The 18,695-nt window shown below is 41.4% G+C and overlaps 2 protein-coding genes and 1 long non-coding RNA gene across 3 annotated transcripts; 2 read left to right on the top strand and 1 right to left on the bottom strand.

The window, feature by feature from the left end:
* Positions 1 to 2: 2 nt before the first annotated feature.
* LOC133574656 (uncharacterized) lies at positions 3 to 3,131 on the top strand. Its single transcript, XR_009811415.1, has 2 exons — positions 3 to 362; positions 645 to 3,131. It is a non-coding gene; the product is annotated as an uncharacterized lncRNA (long non-coding RNA).
* Positions 3,132 to 6,157: 3,026 nt separating this feature from the next.
* Positions 6,158 to 13,514, top strand: gal3st1b (galactose-3-O-sulfotransferase 1b). The gene is made up of 2 exons (XM_061927132.1): positions 6,158 to 6,250; positions 11,974 to 13,514. Exon 2 carries the CDS (start codon positions 11,975 to 11,977, stop codon positions 13,211 to 13,213), a length of 1,239 nt encoding a protein of 412 aa, XP_061783116.1. The 5' UTR covers positions 6,158 to 6,250; position 11,974; the 3' UTR covers positions 13,214 to 13,514.
* A 4,360-nt stretch (positions 13,515 to 17,874) lies between these two features.
* Positions 17,875 to 18,618, bottom strand: uqcr10 (ubiquinol-cytochrome c reductase, complex III subunit X). Its single transcript, XM_061927226.2, has 2 exons — positions 18,433 to 18,618; positions 17,875 to 18,242 (listed from the first exon to the last, which is right to left on the bottom strand). The coding sequence occupies exons 1-2, from the start codon at positions 18,571 to 18,573 to the stop codon at positions 18,195 to 18,197; spliced, it is 189 nt and encodes a 62-aa protein (XP_061783210.1). The 5' UTR covers positions 18,574 to 18,618; the 3' UTR covers positions 17,875 to 18,194.
* Positions 18,619 to 18,695: the final 77 nt, after the last annotated feature.

The following is an 18,695-nucleotide window of genomic DNA, read 5'->3' as shown; positions in this document are numbered from 1 at the left end:
GGAGCGGGCCTTTTTTAGTGAAGTATAAGCACTAATATCTATAATATATATCACTAGAGAGGAAATACCAACATAAAATGTAATACGGTCGTCACATCAAGCTTCTAATATTGCGGCATTTTTGCCTTAAATTAGGTATTTTTGTGCATGAAAATGGCTAAAAGTATCAACATTACAGTAGTATTGGCCATTAGAGAAGCGCAAACAAAGTATCAGTATCGTGGCCACTGATTGGCTCAGCCCCAGGAAGCATTACTATATTGGATCAAAAGAGTGTAAATATGACTAAAATTTGTTATTTCCTGTCGAGGGGGCTTACATCATTTTGAAAAATGTGGGCGGTGACATAACAAGTCGTTTAGGTGTTAATTCGTTAACAGCTGAGTCGGCGAGAGCTTGCCAAATAGTGATCCCCACTCATTGACACCCTGCAAGTGTCATTAATGAGACATTTGGACTAACCTTACAACATGTTTACAGGCGTGCAAGAGGTCGGCTCACTATTTGGCAAGTTCCACCTTGCCACAGTTGCTATATTATCTTTAAAACTGTATATAAATACTGCGGTCGCTGATTGGTTCAGCCCCAGGAAGCATTACTATATTAGCTTAAAATAGTGTAAATGTGACGAACAAGTCGTTTAGGTGTTAATTCATTAACAGCTGAGTCAGCTTGAGCTTGCCAAATAGTGATCCCCACTCATTGACACCGTGCAAGTGTTTACAAACACGTCATTAATGAGACATTTGGACTAACCTTACAACATGTTAACAGGCGTGCAAGAGGTCGGCTCACTATTTGGCAAGTTCCACCTTGCCACAGTTGCTATTATAGCTTTAAAACTGTATTTAAATACCGTGGTCATTTGGAGGTTCTGCCGTAAAAGAGGGCCTTTTTTAGTGAAGTATAGGCACTAATATCTATAGTATATATCACTAATGAGGAAATACCAACCTAAAATGTAATACAGTCGTCACATCCAGCTCCTACAAAAGCCAAAACCAGTGAAGTTGGCACGTTGTGTAAATGGTAAATAAAAACAGAATACAATGATTTGCAAATCCTTTTCAACTTATATTCAATTGAATAGACTGCAAAGACAAGATACTTAACGTTCGAACTCAGGCCACTGCATCAAAAGGCGACATCAGTGTGTAAAGGACATCACCACATGGGCTCATGAACACTTCAGAAAACCACAGCCAGGAACGACAGTTCGTCGCTACATCTGTAAGTGCAAGTTAAAACTCTACTATGCAAAGCCAAAGCCATTTATCAACAACACCCAGAAACGCCGCCGGTTTCGCTTGGCCCGAGCTCATCTAAGATGGACTGATACAAAGTGGAAAAGTGTTCTGTGGTCTGACGAGTCCACATTTCAAATTGTTTTTGGAAACTGTGGACGTCGTGTCCTTCAGAACAAAGAGGAAAAGAACCATCCGGACTGTTATAGGCGCAAAGTTCAAAAGCCAGCATCTGTGATGGTATGGGGGTGTATTAGTGCCCAAGACATGGGTAAGTTACACATCTGTGAAGGCGCCATTAATGCTGAAAGGTCCATACAGGTTTCGAAGCAACATATGTTGCCATCCAAGCAACGTTATCATGGACGCCCCTGCTTATTTCAGCAAGACAATGCCAAACCCTGTGTTACAACAGCGTGGCTTCATAGTAAAAGAGTGCGGGTACTAGACTGGCCTGCCTGAAGTCCAGACCTGTCTTCCATTGAAAATGTGTGGCGCATTATGAAGCAAAAAATACGACAATGGAGACCCCGGACTGTTGAACAACTTAAGCTGTACATCAAGCAAGAATGGGAAAGAATTCCACCTGAGAAGCTTCAAAAATGTGTCTCCTCAGTTCCCAAATGTTTACTGAGTGTTGTTAAAAGGAAAGGCCATGTAACACAGTGGTCAACATGCCCCTGTGACAACTTTTTTGTTGCTGCCATTAAATTCTAAGCTATGATTATTTGCCAAAAATATCTTGTCTTTGCAGTCTATTCAATTGAATATAAGTTGAAAAGGATTAGCAAATCATTGTATTCTGTTTTTATTTACCATTTACACAACCCGCCAACTTCACTGGTTTTGGGTTTTGTAATATTGCGGCTTTACCACATCGCACTTTTTTTTTAAAGCATATTTCGCAAATTTTTTTCCCTTAAATTAGGTATTTTTATGCATGAAAATGGCTAAAATTAACTAAAAGAGTCAACTTCACAGTAGTTATCGTGGCCACTGATTGGCTCAGTGTTACTATATTGGATTAAAAGAGCGTAAATGTGACTAAAGTTTGTTATTTCCTGTCAAAAGGGCTTTCATCAATTTGAAAAATGTACTTAGAAGGTCTCGCTATGAAATATTACATTTATAATGAATGATTTTTACTTCAAATTCATGTATCTAGGCCATGTCCGCAACCAATTAGCAGTGACAAAAGAGGGATTACTGTATATTATTTCATAAATGGTGGTATTGTAAAACGGCTATTTAATTGTGTACCTTACATGAACGATGCGTTTTCTATTTGTGCACTCTTACCTCGCATACAGTCGTCACTCCAAAGTGCCTTGAGGGATTGTTTCCATGTGAGTTATGTCTCCTATTACCTCCAACTGGTTTGTTTTGTTTTGTGGCGCTGTGTGTATTTATGATTGAAACAAAAAAGAAATATGTCAACCGAGTGTCAGTAATAATGTTTTTTGTTCTTTGTACATGTTTCACATTGCTGTGTGTCGATGGACTTGTCACACATTATTGGTGACAATTATGTGTGTGTCATGTTGCCCTGGAGCACATCTTGACCTCCCTTTTGTCAAGCACGGTAAATAATTAGTTATTTTGACTAGGAATTGGACCATAATAGACGGCATGGGAGCAAACACGACTCCGGCGGGAGATGAGAGAAAGTTTGTTCCTGCATGGGGAGAAAAAGAAAAAAAAAGTAGATTATGTGATTGGAAGCCGTGTTCGAATCAATGACGCACAAGAAAGTGGACTGTTTGTGTTGCAACAAAAGCACAAGATGTGTTTCTAGAAGTGTGTCGTTGCAACTCGGCAGCTTTGTTTTCTGCTGGATCATCACATTTTGTACAGTTGTAAAATAAATGATTTTTAAACAATTACAAATATTAGACAACTTTCACTGTGTTTTGAACTTGAGTGCCCACATTAAAATGTAATATTATGCCTAGCTTTAACTATATTTAGTATTATTTAGTATTTTTTATCAGAGTCCAAACACATATGTCCACTGCAGAGGACGCTGGTTCCCAGGAGGATATGGTAAAGCAGATGTTCAAGTATTTCTTATATATATATATATATATATATATATATATATATATATATATATAATGTATATATATAAATACTTGACTTTCAGTGAATTCTAGCTATATACAGTATATATATGTATTATTATATATGTATATATATATATATTAGGTATATAGTACAGTAGTTTATAAGTTCAATATAGTATACTACAGTTTAGCATGGCATAGTCAGGTACAGTATAGTACGGCACAGTACAGTACGATAAGTTGAATATAATATACCATAGTGTAGCATGGTATGAACAGGGTACAGTATAGTAGTGTACAGTACAGTGCAGTAGATCACTTGAATAGCGTATACTATAGTGTAGAATGGCATAAGTTAGGTATAGTATTGTATAGTACAGTACAGTACATTACAGTATGATGCGTTTATTATAGTATACTATGGTGTAGCACTGGTGTGCCGTGAGATACAGTCTGGTGTGCTGTGGGAGATGATTTAATTTCACCTATTTGGGTTAAAAATATGTTTTGCAAACCAGTAATTATAGTCTGCAAATGATGTGTTGTTGTTGAGTGTCGGTCCTGTCTAGAGCTCGGCAGAGTAACCGTGTAATACTCTTCCATATCAGTAGGTGGCAGCCGGTAGCTAATTGCTTTGTAGATGTCGGAAACAGCGGGAGGCAGGGTGCAGGTAAAAAGGTGTCTAATGCTTAAACCAACAATAAACAAAAGGTGAGTGCCCCTAAGAAAAGGCATTGAAGCTTAGGGAAGGCTATGCAGAACAAAACTAAAACTGAACTGACTACAAAGTAAACAAAAACAGAACGCTGGACGACAGCAAAGACTTACTGTGGAGCAGAGTCCACAAAGTACATCCGAACATGACATGACAATCAACAATGTCCACACAGAGAAGGATAAAAACAACTTAAATAGTCTTGATTGCTAAAACAAAGCAGGTGCGGGGAATAACGCTCAAAGGAAGACATGAAACTGCTACAGGAAAATACCAAAAAACGAGAAAAAGCCACCAAAAAAGGAGCGCAAGACAAGAAGTAAAACACTACACACAGGAAAACAGCAAAAAACTCCAAATAAGTCACGGTGTGATATGACAGGTGGTGACAGTACACTTACTTTGAGACAAGAGCTATAGTGATGCACGCTTGGTTATGCTTTAAAGTCATATCCAACAATTGCGACAATGACTTTTTACTGTCAACTCAGTTTAATTTTTTAATGATTTCTGCTGGTTGTGTGCCTCTGGAATTTTTTCAACGCAAAAAAATGTGCTTTGGCTCAAAAAAGGTTGAAAAACACTGATGTATAGTATGATATAGTACAGTACAATATGACAAGTTTAGAATAGTAAACTTTATTGTAGCATGTCGTACCTTATAGTACGGTATAGTTGGTTTGAAATTATATTTATCGTATACATCTATACTGTACTATAATATAGTATACCATAATATTAGGCTATACTGGTAGAGCACGGCATAAATTGGATATAGTACAGTGTATGTAAATTCTGGATTAGTATAACTATATTGTGAAGTAAAGATAAGTTTAGTATAGTATAGTGTAGCATACCATGCGGTACATAGCAGTGACGTGCGGTCACTGGACCATCATGGAAAGAAAAAAAATGTAAAAAGAAAAAAAAAAAATTAAATTGTTATATGTATCCAGTGATTATACTATAAAGTTATTTTCCATTTAACTTCACCAGTTTTAGATTATTTTTAGTCAAAATCGCTGAATTTTCACATTTGCCGTTCAAATACTGAGAAGAGACGGTGCGGTGATCAGCAGCCAGTTGAGGCACGTCACTCAGTGCCTCAACATGGATTGCGCAATGACTCGGCTAACTGCTGGCCTGCTGTGCAGTGAGACCGTATTGCTATATGAATTATATTATACATTTCCATAGTTTAGTTAGCTGAGGTATATAATGTACAGTGTATTTTGTCAACAACTGTATGTGTGTAACGTATTTCTTGTGCTGAGCAATCATAAAACTGCTGCGAAGACGCACTGTAATTCCGCCTCCTGGTGCCGGTTAATGCACCTCCGCCGCAGAATGCACCCCCTGACGGGAGCGCCACACCAACCAAAGCCCACACCCAAACCCTCCACGTGCAAGACCGAATCCACCCAAAAAAAAAGTCACTTAACAAGAAGCCAAAAAGTGCAAAAACAACAATGCTCGCGCCGGAGGAGCCGTGAACGACTGCAGGGACACAACATTAGGTACACCTGCAGACTGCAGCACGGATTTCATATTTCATTCATTCACAACTCCTCCAACACCAACACCACTGTTCCCGCACTTATAAGTAAATGTAAGACCATAATAACGTTTTTTTTTATTAAATGTGCTTTTTTGTGTGCTACAGTTTGTATGTGTAAAGTTAAAGTTTAGTTAAAGTACCAATGATTGTCACACACACACTAGTTGTGGTGAAATTTGTCCTCTGCATTTGACCCATCCCCTTGATCACCCCCTGGGAGGTGAGGGGAGCAGTGGGCAGCAGTCCGGGAATAATTTTTGGTGATTTAACCCCCAATTCCAACCCTTGATGCTGAGTGCCAAGCAGGGAAGAATGCTGGTATGAGCTTTTCAACATAACCCGTTAACTGCTGCCAATCAAATGGTGAATAAGATACTCTTTAGGGTTCATATGTTTGTAAATCTGACTGTGATGAAGTCAGTGCCTCACCAGCCATCAACCTCACCGCACGTCACTGATATATAGTGTAGTATAGTGTATGTGTTTTGTTTGTCATCATGCAGCATGGGTGTTAGTCTCCCAAGGAACAGGAGGAGTGTTTGTGTTCATTTACTTGTCAGCCAATGAATGACTTTTCCATATCTGGGGAATCTTTGAAGACTAGAAGCCAATGTTGTATTTTTTGTTGTCTTCTCCACTTGATACTGTACCTCCACACTGTCTTCTGCAGGTAAATATCACCTATACACACACATTATTGTGTTGTTGATGATGAACATACAGTACAGTTGGTTCATTAACGTACAGTTGTGATTGTTGGTTAGAATTAAATTAAAATGTTACCATTTTTAAATTATTTGTAGTATTTGTGACCAAGCAATCACACAACTTTGGGTTTGTATTTGATTGAGTTTTCATTTGACGAATCCTTGTTGAAGTCATTCCAAGACTTTGTGTGTGAAACGTGACTCCATTCATTCTGTTTTTTTTTAAGTCAGCTTAAAAACTGTAAATATGTTGAGAGGGTAAACATGAGGGTTGAGTGGGCTCAGCATTTCTGCTATCTGTGGGATCCCTCCTGACTTGACTTCATCAGCCAGTCCCTTCAGCATTAACTACTAGTGTAATGTCACATAACTACACCAGACTTCTAGGTTTGCATTCCTGCAGCAGTCACGCGTGGAAACAGTGAAAGAAACATGACAAGGGTTTCCCTTTTTAGTGACAGTTAAGGAAATAAAATTGTTTTTCGGGTGGACAAACGAAGAAATGTAAAATCCATCCATCCATCCATCCATCTTCTTCCGCTTATCCGAGGTCGGGTCGCGGGGGCAGCAGCCTAAGCAGGGAAGCCCAGACTTCCCTCTCCCCAGCCACTTCGTCCAGCTCCTCCCGGGGGATCCCGAGGCGTTCCCAGGCCAGCCGGGAGACATAGTCTTCCCAACGTGTCCTGGGTCTTCCCCGTGGCCTCCTACCGGTCGGACGTGCCCGAAACACCTCCTGAGGGAGGCGTTCGGGTGGCATCCTGACCAGATGCCCGAACCACCTCATCTGGCTCCTCTCGATGTGGAGGAGCAGCGGCTTTACTTTGAGCTCCCCCCGGATGACAGAGCTTCTCACCCTATCTCTAAGGGAGAGACCCGCCACCTGGCGGAGGAAACTCATTTCGGCTGCTTGTACCCTTGATCTTGTCCTTTCGGTCATGACCCAAAGCTCATGACCATAGGTGAGGATGGGAACGTAGATCGACCGGTAAATCGAGAGCTTTGCCTTCAGGCTCAGCTCCTTCTTCACCACAACGGATCGATACAGCGTCCGCATTACTGAAGACGCCGCACCGATCCGCCTGTCGATCTCACGATCCACTCTTCCCTCACTCGTGAACAAGACTCCGAGGTACTTGAACTCCTCCACTTGGGGCAAGATCTCCTCCCCAACCCGGAGATGGCACTCCACCCTTTTCCGGGCGAGAACCATGGACTCAGATTTGGAGGTGCTGATTCTCATCCCAGTCGCTTCTGAAATAACGATAATAAAAATAACTAGAAGAGGCCAGGCCCGGCCCTAACCAATCTGGCGACCTAGGCAAGATTTTAGGTGGCGCCCCCCCACATCGGCAGTGAAGTGTATATACTCACAAGAAACCGAATAGCTTTGTCTTTGACCTTTTTTTTTTTTACTTACAACTATACCTAATATATAAAGGGATGGAAAAGTGACTATTACCTGCAGGGCAAACATTAGCTAACCAGAAAACAATAACAATGTAAACAAAAAACACCTGCTTAAAAGATCTAATACAAATGTCCCTGAGGAATGTAAGGTGGGAGTACTGTAATTACCTAACGTTACATTATTAATGTTGTAACAAATAATATTTTAATATTTCTATTAAATAGGCTTTACTTTGCATTTTAATTAACGTGGGATTATTTTTTGTATTTAGAAATAATAGTACCAACTTTTTTTTTCTTTTTTTTTTTCTCTCCAACATTTGTGGCACTGGCGTGGCGCCCCCTGATGGACGGCGCCCTTAGCATTTGCCTATACGGCCTATGCCACGGGCCGGCCCTGGAAGAGGCAATTCCTAAAGAAATTGCGTGTGAATGCTCCAATGTTGAAGTTGAACTGAAATGCTGGACAGAACGTAGTATGAATGTAGGAATAGTTTGAATGTTGGAATGGTTTGAATGTTGAAAAGCTGACGTTGAACTGAAATGCTAATGGAACGTAGGGCATACTTGCCAACCCTCCCGATTTTCCTGGGAGACTCCCGAATTTCAGTGCCCTTCCCGAAAATCTCCCCGGGACAACCATTCTGCCGAATTTCTCCCCATTTCCAGCCGGACTTAACTCCGTGCGGACCTGAGTGAGGACAGCCTGTCGTCACGTCATACTTGCCAACCCTCCCGGATTTTCCGGGAGACTGCCGAAATTCAGCGCCTCTCCCGAAAACCTCCCGGGACAAATTTTCTCCCGAAATTCAGGCGGACCTGGAGGCCACGCCCCCTCCAGCTCCATGCGGACCTGGAGGGTCTGCATGGAGCAATGTTGTTGTAATATATTGAGTTGGAGGCAATAAACAGGCGAGGGGATGAAGTAGTCTCTTTACTGTAGACTTCAGAACAGACTCACACACTTGACGTCAGGTGCGCAACACCACGTAAATCGTTGGCCAACCAAAAAGTAACCCCAGAACGCTATAGCCAACATTCACCAGGAGATGGCAACAGACAAACATAGATCACTCTATGACATTCCTCCCCTTTTAGAAATGTAGACGTTAGTCAAAAGAAATAAACAACCCAACCAAAAAATGCAGCAGCTCAATTAAAAAACTGTACTTAAGCCACATTCTTTTTTTTTTTTAGTACTGAACTCTTAACCCTCATTTGTAAACAATAACATGCTTATTATACAAACAGTATTTGTACATCTTTAACACAGATTTTTATATTGTCTTCAGAGATTCAGTTTTTTTGGTGGTACTCGAAACCTTTCTGGGTACCTGCGGCTCACTGGTGGGGTTTTTGTTGTGGGTGATCTGGGTTCTGATGATGGCAACTCAGCAGCCCTTGAATCTGGTTCAATGATGAGACTAGTTTGTGTCTGACTCACTGATGGTCCTGGTGATGGAACTGAAACAGCACTGTCCAGTTGTACTGATGGCACATTTTCTGCAACTGGTGGAGACTAGATAACTGGCAGTCTCTCCATGTTTTCTCGCCATGGTAACATGTGATCCACATGCACTGTGTGCTGTCTCTGTCCCTCTTGATATATATATATATATATATATATATATATATATATATATATATATATATAAGTATTTCTTATATATAAGAAAATACTTAACTTTCAGTGAATTCTAGCTATATATATATATATATATATATATATATATATATATATATATATATATATATATATATATATATATCCATCCATCCATTTTCTACCGCTTATTCCCTTTGGGGTCGCGGGGGCGCTGGAGCCTATCTCAGCTACAATCGGGCGGAAGGCGGGGTACACCCTGGACAAGTCGCCACCTCATCGCAGGGCCAACACAGATAGACAGACAACATTCACACTCACATTCACACACTAGGGCCAATTTAGTGTTGCCAATCAACCTATCCCCAGGTGCATGTCTTTGGAAGTGGGAGGAAGCCGGAGTACCCGGAGGGAACCCACGCAGTCACGGGGAGAACATGCAAACTCCACACAGAAAGATCCCGAGCCCGGGATTGAACCCAAGACTACTCAGGACCTTCGTATTGTGAGGCAGATGCACTAACCCCTCTGCCACCGTGAAGCCCATATATATATATATATATATATATATATATATATATATATACTGTGTATATATATATATATATGAAATACTTGACTTGGTGAATTCTAGCTGTAAATATACTCCTCCCCTCTTAGCCACGCCCCCAACCACGCCCCCGGCCCGCCCCCCACCCTCCACCTCCCGAAATCGGAGGTCTCAAGGTTGGCAAGTATGCGTCACGTCCGCTTTTCCTTCATATAAACAGCGTGCCGGCCCAGTCACGTTATAACATCTACGGCTTTTGGAGCTCAGTGCGCAACTGCACACACAACAAGAAGGAGACGAAGCAGAAGAACGAAGAAGAGGCAATCATGGCGACGACGAGTGACAGAGAATAGAACGAGGCTGGACAATTCAACCTTAAACTCACTCCTTTCCTGCAAATTGGGACGGCGTGGCGAAGTTGGTAGAGTGGCCGTGCCAGCAATCGGAGGGTTGCTGGTTACTGGGGTTCAATCCCCACCTTCTACCATCCTAGTCACGTCCGTTGTGTCCTTGGGCAAGACACTTCACCCCTTGCTCCTGATGGCTGCTGGTTAGCGCCTTGCATGGCAGCTCCCGCCATCAGTGTGTGAATGGGTGAATGTGGAAGTAGTGTCAAAGAGCTTTGAGTACCTTGAAGGTAGAAAAGCGCTATACAAGTATAACCCATTTATCATTTATTTATAAATTAAATTTCACAGATGCTGCCCATACCTATGCTCCTTCAAAGGCTGTGCTACTGGCTGCAAAGCATTGCACTTTCAAATACAACAATGAGTAGAGGAGTGTTGTGTGTGTGTATGTGTAAATAAATGAACACTGAAATTCAAGTATTTCTTTTATTTATTTATATATATTAGGGATGTCCGATAATGGCTTTTTTGCCAATATCCGATATTGTTCAACTCTTAATTACCGATATAAAAAGTAGTGGAATTAACACATTATTATGCCTAATTTGGACAACCAGGTATGGTGAAGATAAGGTCCTTTTTTTTTTAAATTAATAAAATGAAATAAGATAAATAAATTAAAAACATTTTCTTGAATAAAAAAAGAAAGTAAAACAATATACAAACAGTTACATAGAAACTAGTAATTAATGAAAATGAGTAAAATTACCTGTTACAGGTTAGTACTATTAGTGGACCAGCAGCACGCACAATCATGTGTGCTTACGGACTGTATCCCTTGCAGACTGTATTGATATATATTGATATATAATGTAGGAACCAGAATATTAATAACAGAAAGAAACAACCCTTTTGTGTGAATGAGTGTAAATGGGGGAGGGAGTTTTTTTGGGTTGGTGTACTAATTGTAAGTGTATCTTGTGTTTTTTATGTTGATTTAATTAAAAAAAAAAAAAAAAAAACAACAACAAAAAAAACAATTTACATTTTAAAGCATTTATCGGCCGATAATACTGGCAGGCCGATATTATCGGACATCTCTAATATATATATATATATATATATATATATATATATATATATATATATATACATATATATAATAAAATACATATATATATATATATAGCTAGAATTCACTGAAAGTCAAGTATTTATTTTTATTTATATATATATATATATATATATATATATATATATATATATATATATATATATATATATATATATATAAAATAAAATACATATATATATAGCTAGAATTCATATATATATATATATATATATATATATATATATATGAATTCTAGCTATATATATGTATTTTATTATATATATATATATAATAAAATACATATATAGCTAGAATTCACTGAAAGTCAAGTATTTATTTTTATTTATATATATATATATATATATATATATATATATATATATATATATATATATATATGTTTATAAGAAATACTTGAATTTCAGTGAATTCTAGCTATAAATATACTCCTCCCCCCTTAACGCCGCCCCCACGGCCCCGCCCACTCCGACCCCGCCCACCTCAAAACCCCCGCCCCCAAATCTCCCGAATTCGGAGGTCTCAAGGTTGGCAAGTATGAATGTAGGATGAATGTAGAAATGGTTTAAATGTTGAAATCGTTTAAACGCTGAAATGGTTTGAATGTTGGAATGGTTTAACGAGGGACATGTGTGTGTTTCCAGGATGTTGGTGCTGACAGGAAGTAAGTGTGTGGCAGTAACTCTCAGCCTCATCTTGTGGCTCCTGCTGGCCAACATCATGTTGCTGTTGTACTGCTTGAAGTTGCCGAGCCAAGACGGCCGCCAAGACGAAACGTGCCTCAGCAAGAACTCAACCGGACCTTCTAGAATCCTCCGGAAAGGCGCGTGCTCGCCTGTGGAGAACATCATGTTCATGAAGACGCACAAAACCGCCAGCAGCACGCTCCTCAACATCCTCTTCCGCTTCGGACAGAAGCACCGGCTCAAGTTCGCCTTCCCGGACGGACGCAACGATTTCTTCTACCCGTCGCCGTTTCGCCGCTCGCAGGTGAGGAACTACACGCCCGGCGAGTGCTTCAACGTCCTGTGCAACCACATGCGCTTCCAACCCCGGGAGGTGGCCAAGCTTCTGCCTGCTGACGCCGTCTACGTCTCCATCCTGCGTGACCCCGCCCACCTCTTCGAGTCGGCCTTCCACTACTACCACCGCGCCGTCCCCTTCACCTGGCGGATCGGCGCCAAGGACAAAATCTCGGCGTTCCTGGACGACCCCTGGGGTTTCTACAGCGTGGACGCCTACAACTCCTTCTACCTGAGGAATTTGCTTTCCTTCGACTTTGGTTTGGACAACAACTTGGAGCCGGACGACGCCGGAGTGACCGCGTCCATTTCGGATCTCTCCACCAGGTTCCATCTGGTTCTCATCGCAGAACACTTCGAGGAGTCCCTCGTCCTCCTCAAAGAAACCCTCTGCTGGACCACGGAGGACATTTTGTACTTCAAGCTCAACGCCCGCAAGACGTCGGCGGTCACGCGCCTGACCCCGGAGATGCGCGCCAAGGCTCTGCGGTGGAACGGCGCCGACTGGAAGCTGTACCGCCACTTCAACGACACCTTCTGGGCCAAGGTGGAGGCCTACGGGAGGGGGAGGATGGAGCGGGAAGTGGCGGAGCTCCGGAGGAGGAACGCTGAGATGAGAGCCGCCTGCATCGAGGGCGGAGAGGCGGTGGACGCCGAGATGATTCGCGAGGAACGCTTTCTACCCTGGCAGCCCGTCGGAGGAAGGTCCATCGTGGGTTACAACATGAACAAAGACGTGGACGCCGAGTTGAGGAGCATGTGTGAGAGAATGCTCACACCCGAAATACAATACTTGGACCACTTGGGGGTCAATCTGTGGCTGACCAGACTGTGGGGTTGGTTCAAAGATGCCATTTACTGACTTTATAGACTTAGACTTCCTTTTTATTGTCATTCAAACCGTTTATATTTCACCCTTAGGGAGACCTGAACACGCTGCCTTTGAAGACGACACCATGGAAAAAAATGTTCCTTTTCAAAGTTAGTGAGATGTAATTTGGCCACAGAACCAAATTTCTTTGCTTTGCTAAGTTTATTTTAACATGAGTATGCATCAGAGTTCCCCGGGACCTCTTTGTCCCCCATTGACTCCCTTTTGCAAAACCCCAAACCAGTGAAGTTGGCACGTTGTGTAAATGGTAAATAAAAACAGAATACAATGATTTGCAAATCCTTTTCAACTTATATTCAATTGAATGGACTGCAAAGACAAGATATTTAATGTTCCAACTGAGAAACATAATTATTTTTGCAAATAATCATTAACTTAGAATTTAATGGCAGATTAGGTGACCCAGGGTGGACCACCCATCTGTGCGTCAGTTGGTGACGTCTCTGTGCTGCTGACCTGGCCCCACTATGGACTGGACACTCACTATTATGTTAGATCCACTATGGACTGGACTTTCACACTATTATGTTAGATCCACTATGGACTGGACTCTCACACTATTATGTTAGATCCACTATGGACTGGACTGTCTCACTATTATGTTAGATCCACTATGGACTGAACTCTCACACTATTATGTTAGATCCACTATGGACTGGACTTTCACACTATTATGTTAGATCCACTATGGACTGGACTCACACTATTATGTTAGATCCACTATGGACTGGACTCTCACACTATTATGTTAGATCCACTAGGGACTGGACTCTCATTATTATGTTACATCCAATATGGGCTGGACTCTCACACTATTATGTTAGATCCACTATAGACTGGACTCTCACACTATTATGCTAGATCCACTATGAACTGGACTCTCACACTATTATGCTAGATCCACTATGGACTGGACTTTCACACTATTATGTTAGATCCACTATGATAAATAATGATAAATGGGTTGTACTTGTATAGCGCTTTTCTACCTTCAAGGTACTCAAAGCGCTTTGACACTACTTCCACATTTACCCATTCACACACACATTCACACACTGATGGAGGGAGCTGCCATGCAAGGCGCTAACCAGCACCCATCAGGAGCAAGGGTGAAGTGTCTTGCTCAGGACACAACGGACATGACGAGGTTGGTACTAGGTGGGGATTGAACCAGGGACCCTCGGGTCGCGCACGGCCACTCTTCCACTGCGCCACGCCGTCAGTATGGACTGGACTCTCACTATTATGTTTGATCCACTATGGACTGGACTCTCACACTATTATGTTAGATCCACTAGGGACTGGACTCTCACAATATTATGTTAGATCCACTATGGACTGAACTCTCACACTATTATGTTAGATCCACTATAGACTGGACTCACACTATTATGTTAGATCCACTATGGACTGGACTCTCACTATTATGTTAGATCCACTATAGACTGGACTCACACTATTATGTTATATCCACTAGGGACTGGACTCTCACTATTATGTTAGATCCACTATGGACTGGACTCTCACAATATTATGTTAGATCCACTATGGACTGAACTCTCACACTATTATGTTAGATCCACTATGGACTGGACTCTCACAATATTATGTTAGATCCACTATGGACTGGACTCACACTATTATGTTAGATCCACTATAGACTGGACTCACACTATTATGTTAGATCCACTATGGACTGGACTCTCACACTATTATGTTAGATCCACTAGGGACTGGACTCTCACACTATTATGTTAGATCCACTAGGGACTGGACTCTCACGCTATTATGTTAGATCCACTATGGACTGGACTCTCACACTATTATGTTAGATCCACTATGAACTGGACTCTCACACTATTATGTTAGATCCACTATGAACTGGACTCTCACACTATTATGTTAGATCCACTATGGACTGGACTTTCACACTATTACGGTATGTTAGATCCACTGTGGACTGGACTCTCACGCTATTATGTTAGATCCACTATGGACTGGACTCTCACACTAATATGTTAGATCCACTATGGACTGGACTCTCACACTATTATGTTAGATCCACTATGAACTGGACTCTCACACTATTATGTTAGATCCACTATGAACTGGACTCTCACTATTATGTTAGATCCACTATGGACTGGACTCTCACTATTATGTTAGATCCACTATGGACTGGACTCTCACACTATTATGTTAGATCCACTATGAACTGGACTCTCACACTATTATGTTAGATCCACTATGAACTGGACTCTCACTATTATGTTAGATCCACTATGGACTGGACTCTCACTATTATGTTAGATCCACTATGGACTGGACTCTCACACTATTATGCTAGATCCACTATAGACTGGACTCTCACACTATTATGTTAGATCCACTATAGACTGGACTCTCACACTATTATGCTAGATCCACTATAGACTGGACTCTCACACTATTATGTTAGATCCACTATGAACTGGACTCTCACACTATTATGTTAGATCCACTATGAACTGGACTCTCACACTATTATGCTAGATCCACTATGGACTGGACTCGCACGCTATTATGTTAGATCCACTATGGACTGGACTTTCACACTATTATGTTAGATCCACTATGGACTGGACCCACACTATTATGTTAGATCCACTAGGGACTGGACTCTCATTATTATGTTACATCCAATATGGGCTGGACTCTCACACTATTATGTTAGATCCACTATAGACTGGACTCTCACACTATTATGCTAGATCCACTATGAACTGGACTCTCACACTATTATGTTAGATCCACTATGAACTGGACTCTCACACTATTATGTTAGATCCACTATAGACTGGACTCTCACACTATTATGCTAGATCCACTATGAACTGGACTCTCACACTATTATGTTAGATCCACTATGAACTGGACTCTCACACTATTATGTTAGATCCACTATGGACTGGACTCTCACACTATTATGTTAGATCCACTATAGACTGGACTCTCACACTATTATGTTAGATCCACTATGAACTGGACTCTCACACTATTATGTTAGATCCACTATAGACTGGACTCTCACACTATTATGCTAGATCCACTATGAACTGGACTCTCACACTTTTATGTTAGATCCACTATGGACTGGACTCTCACACTATTATGCTAGATCCACTATAGACTGGACTCACACTATTATGTTAGATCCACTATAGACTGGACTCTCACATTATTATGTTAGATCCACTATAGACTGGACTCTCACACTATTATGTTAGATTAACTACAGACTGGACTCTCACATTATTATGTTAGATCCACTATAGACTGGACTCTCACACTATTATGCTAGATCCACTATGGACTGGACTCTCACATTATTATGTTAGATCCACTATAGACTGGACTCTCACACTATTATGTTAGATCCACTAGGGACTGGACTCTCACACTATTATGTTAGATCCACTTTGGACTGGATTCTCACTATTATTTTAGATCCACTATAGACTGGACTCTCACACTATTATGTTAGATCCACTATGGACTGGACTTTCACACTATTATGTTAGATCCACTATGGACTGGACCCACACTATTATGTTAGATCCACTAGGGACTGGACTCTCATTATTATGTTACATCCAATATGGGCTGGACTCTCACACTATTATGTTAGATCCACTATAGACTGGACTCTCACACTATTATGCTAGATCCACTATGAACTGGACTCTCACACTATTATGTTAGATCCACTATGAACTGGACTCTCACACTATTATGTTAGATCCACTATGAACTGGACTCTCACACTTTTATGTTAGATCCACTATGGACTGGACTCTCACACTATTATGCTAGATCCACTATAGACTGGACTCACACTATTATGTTAGATCCACTATAGACTGGACTCTCACATTATTATGTTAGATCCACTATAGACTGGACTCTCACACTATTATGCTAGATCCACTATGGACTGGACTCTCACTATTATGTTAGATCCACTATAGACTGGACTCTCACATTATTATGTTAGATCCACTATAGACTGGACTCTCACACTATTATGTTAGATCTACTATGGACTGGACTCTCACACTATTATGTTAGATCCACTATGAACTGGACTCTCACTATTATGTTAGATCCACTATGGACTGGACTCTCACTACTATTATGTTAGATCCACTATGGACTGGACTCTCACAATATTATGATAGATCCACTATAGACTGGACTCTCACACTATTATGTTAGACCCACTACAGACTGGACTCTCACATTATTATGTTAGATCCACTACGGACTGGACTCTCACACTATTATGTTAGATCCACTATAGACTGGACTCTCACACTATTATGCTAGATCCACTATGGACTGGACTTTCACACTATTAACTAGATCCACTGGACGTCCATTGCACCGGTCGCCCAGGGGGAGACCCCCTCCAAGGTTTCTCATTGTCATCCCATTGGGTTGAGTTTTTCCTTGCTCTGATGTGGGATCTGAGCCCAGGATGTCGTTGTGGCTTGTGCAGCCCTTTGAGACACACACATTGGTTGATGATTGAATCACACGCCAACAGTGACCTCTTGTGGTAAACAAAGGTAAAACATTAGCACACAGACACATTTGTAAAGTGCTTGTTTTTGCTTTTATTGGGGTAAATATCACTGGCAGCAAACACAACAAGCAGGAACACGTTTAATTTAACCATGTACAACATGGGACGATGACAATAAAGGCATTAACGATCGAGAGGGAAAGGGACGGTGGTGAGAGGGGGTCCTTTGCTCCATTTTCCGGTGGTCTGGTCAAGATGTTGGGCACACTTGAAGCACATTTAGTCCATGGTTGTTGATGTCGTTGTTTACTCTTCAGTCCATGGTTGTTGTTGTTGTTTACTCTTCATCCACCCTGGACTCCCAACACCCCGACCCGCGTCCCTTCATCACTCTTCCTCCTTCTCGTAGTTGTGCTTGATGTGTTTCCATAGTTTCTAGCATGAAATGCAGACGAATTAAAATGACTGTCATAACACAACGTGTCCACTCATCCATTCATTTTCTACCGCTTGTCCCTCATAATAGCTATAGTTATTGGACATGCTAGGTGAGCTACGTGATTAGCATCGGCCCGTCCTCTGCTCACAAGGTCAGGGTACTTTAGCGACAATAAGAATGACTTACCCCGCGGTTCATTTGCTCAAAAAGAGCGTCGCCGCCTTGGTCGAATACCCGCTCAAACAAGACGGCTCCGACCATGATGGTCACGGCGAAAGTGGACGTCCTCCTGAAGAGGAGGTTGTACACGGTCTTTGTCAGCGCCATGTTGGGACGGCTTCAACCATGTCAGTGCGCATGTGCGGTGACTAACTTCCGCTTCTTGCATATTCGCGCACGCCCATATTCCCTTTTTTTTTTATAAAGTATTTGAATTGTATTTCATGTAG

Source organism: Nerophis lumbriciformis, linkage group LG32, assembly GCF_033978685.3.
Source record: "Nerophis lumbriciformis linkage group LG32, RoL_Nlum_v2.1, whole genome shotgun sequence".
In the NCBI taxonomy this organism is placed as follows: Eukaryota; Metazoa; Chordata; class Actinopteri; order Syngnathiformes; family Syngnathidae; genus Nerophis; species Nerophis lumbriciformis.
Note: the sequence above shows the minus strand (reverse complement) of the source record. Positions and strands in the feature narration are given on the sequence as shown.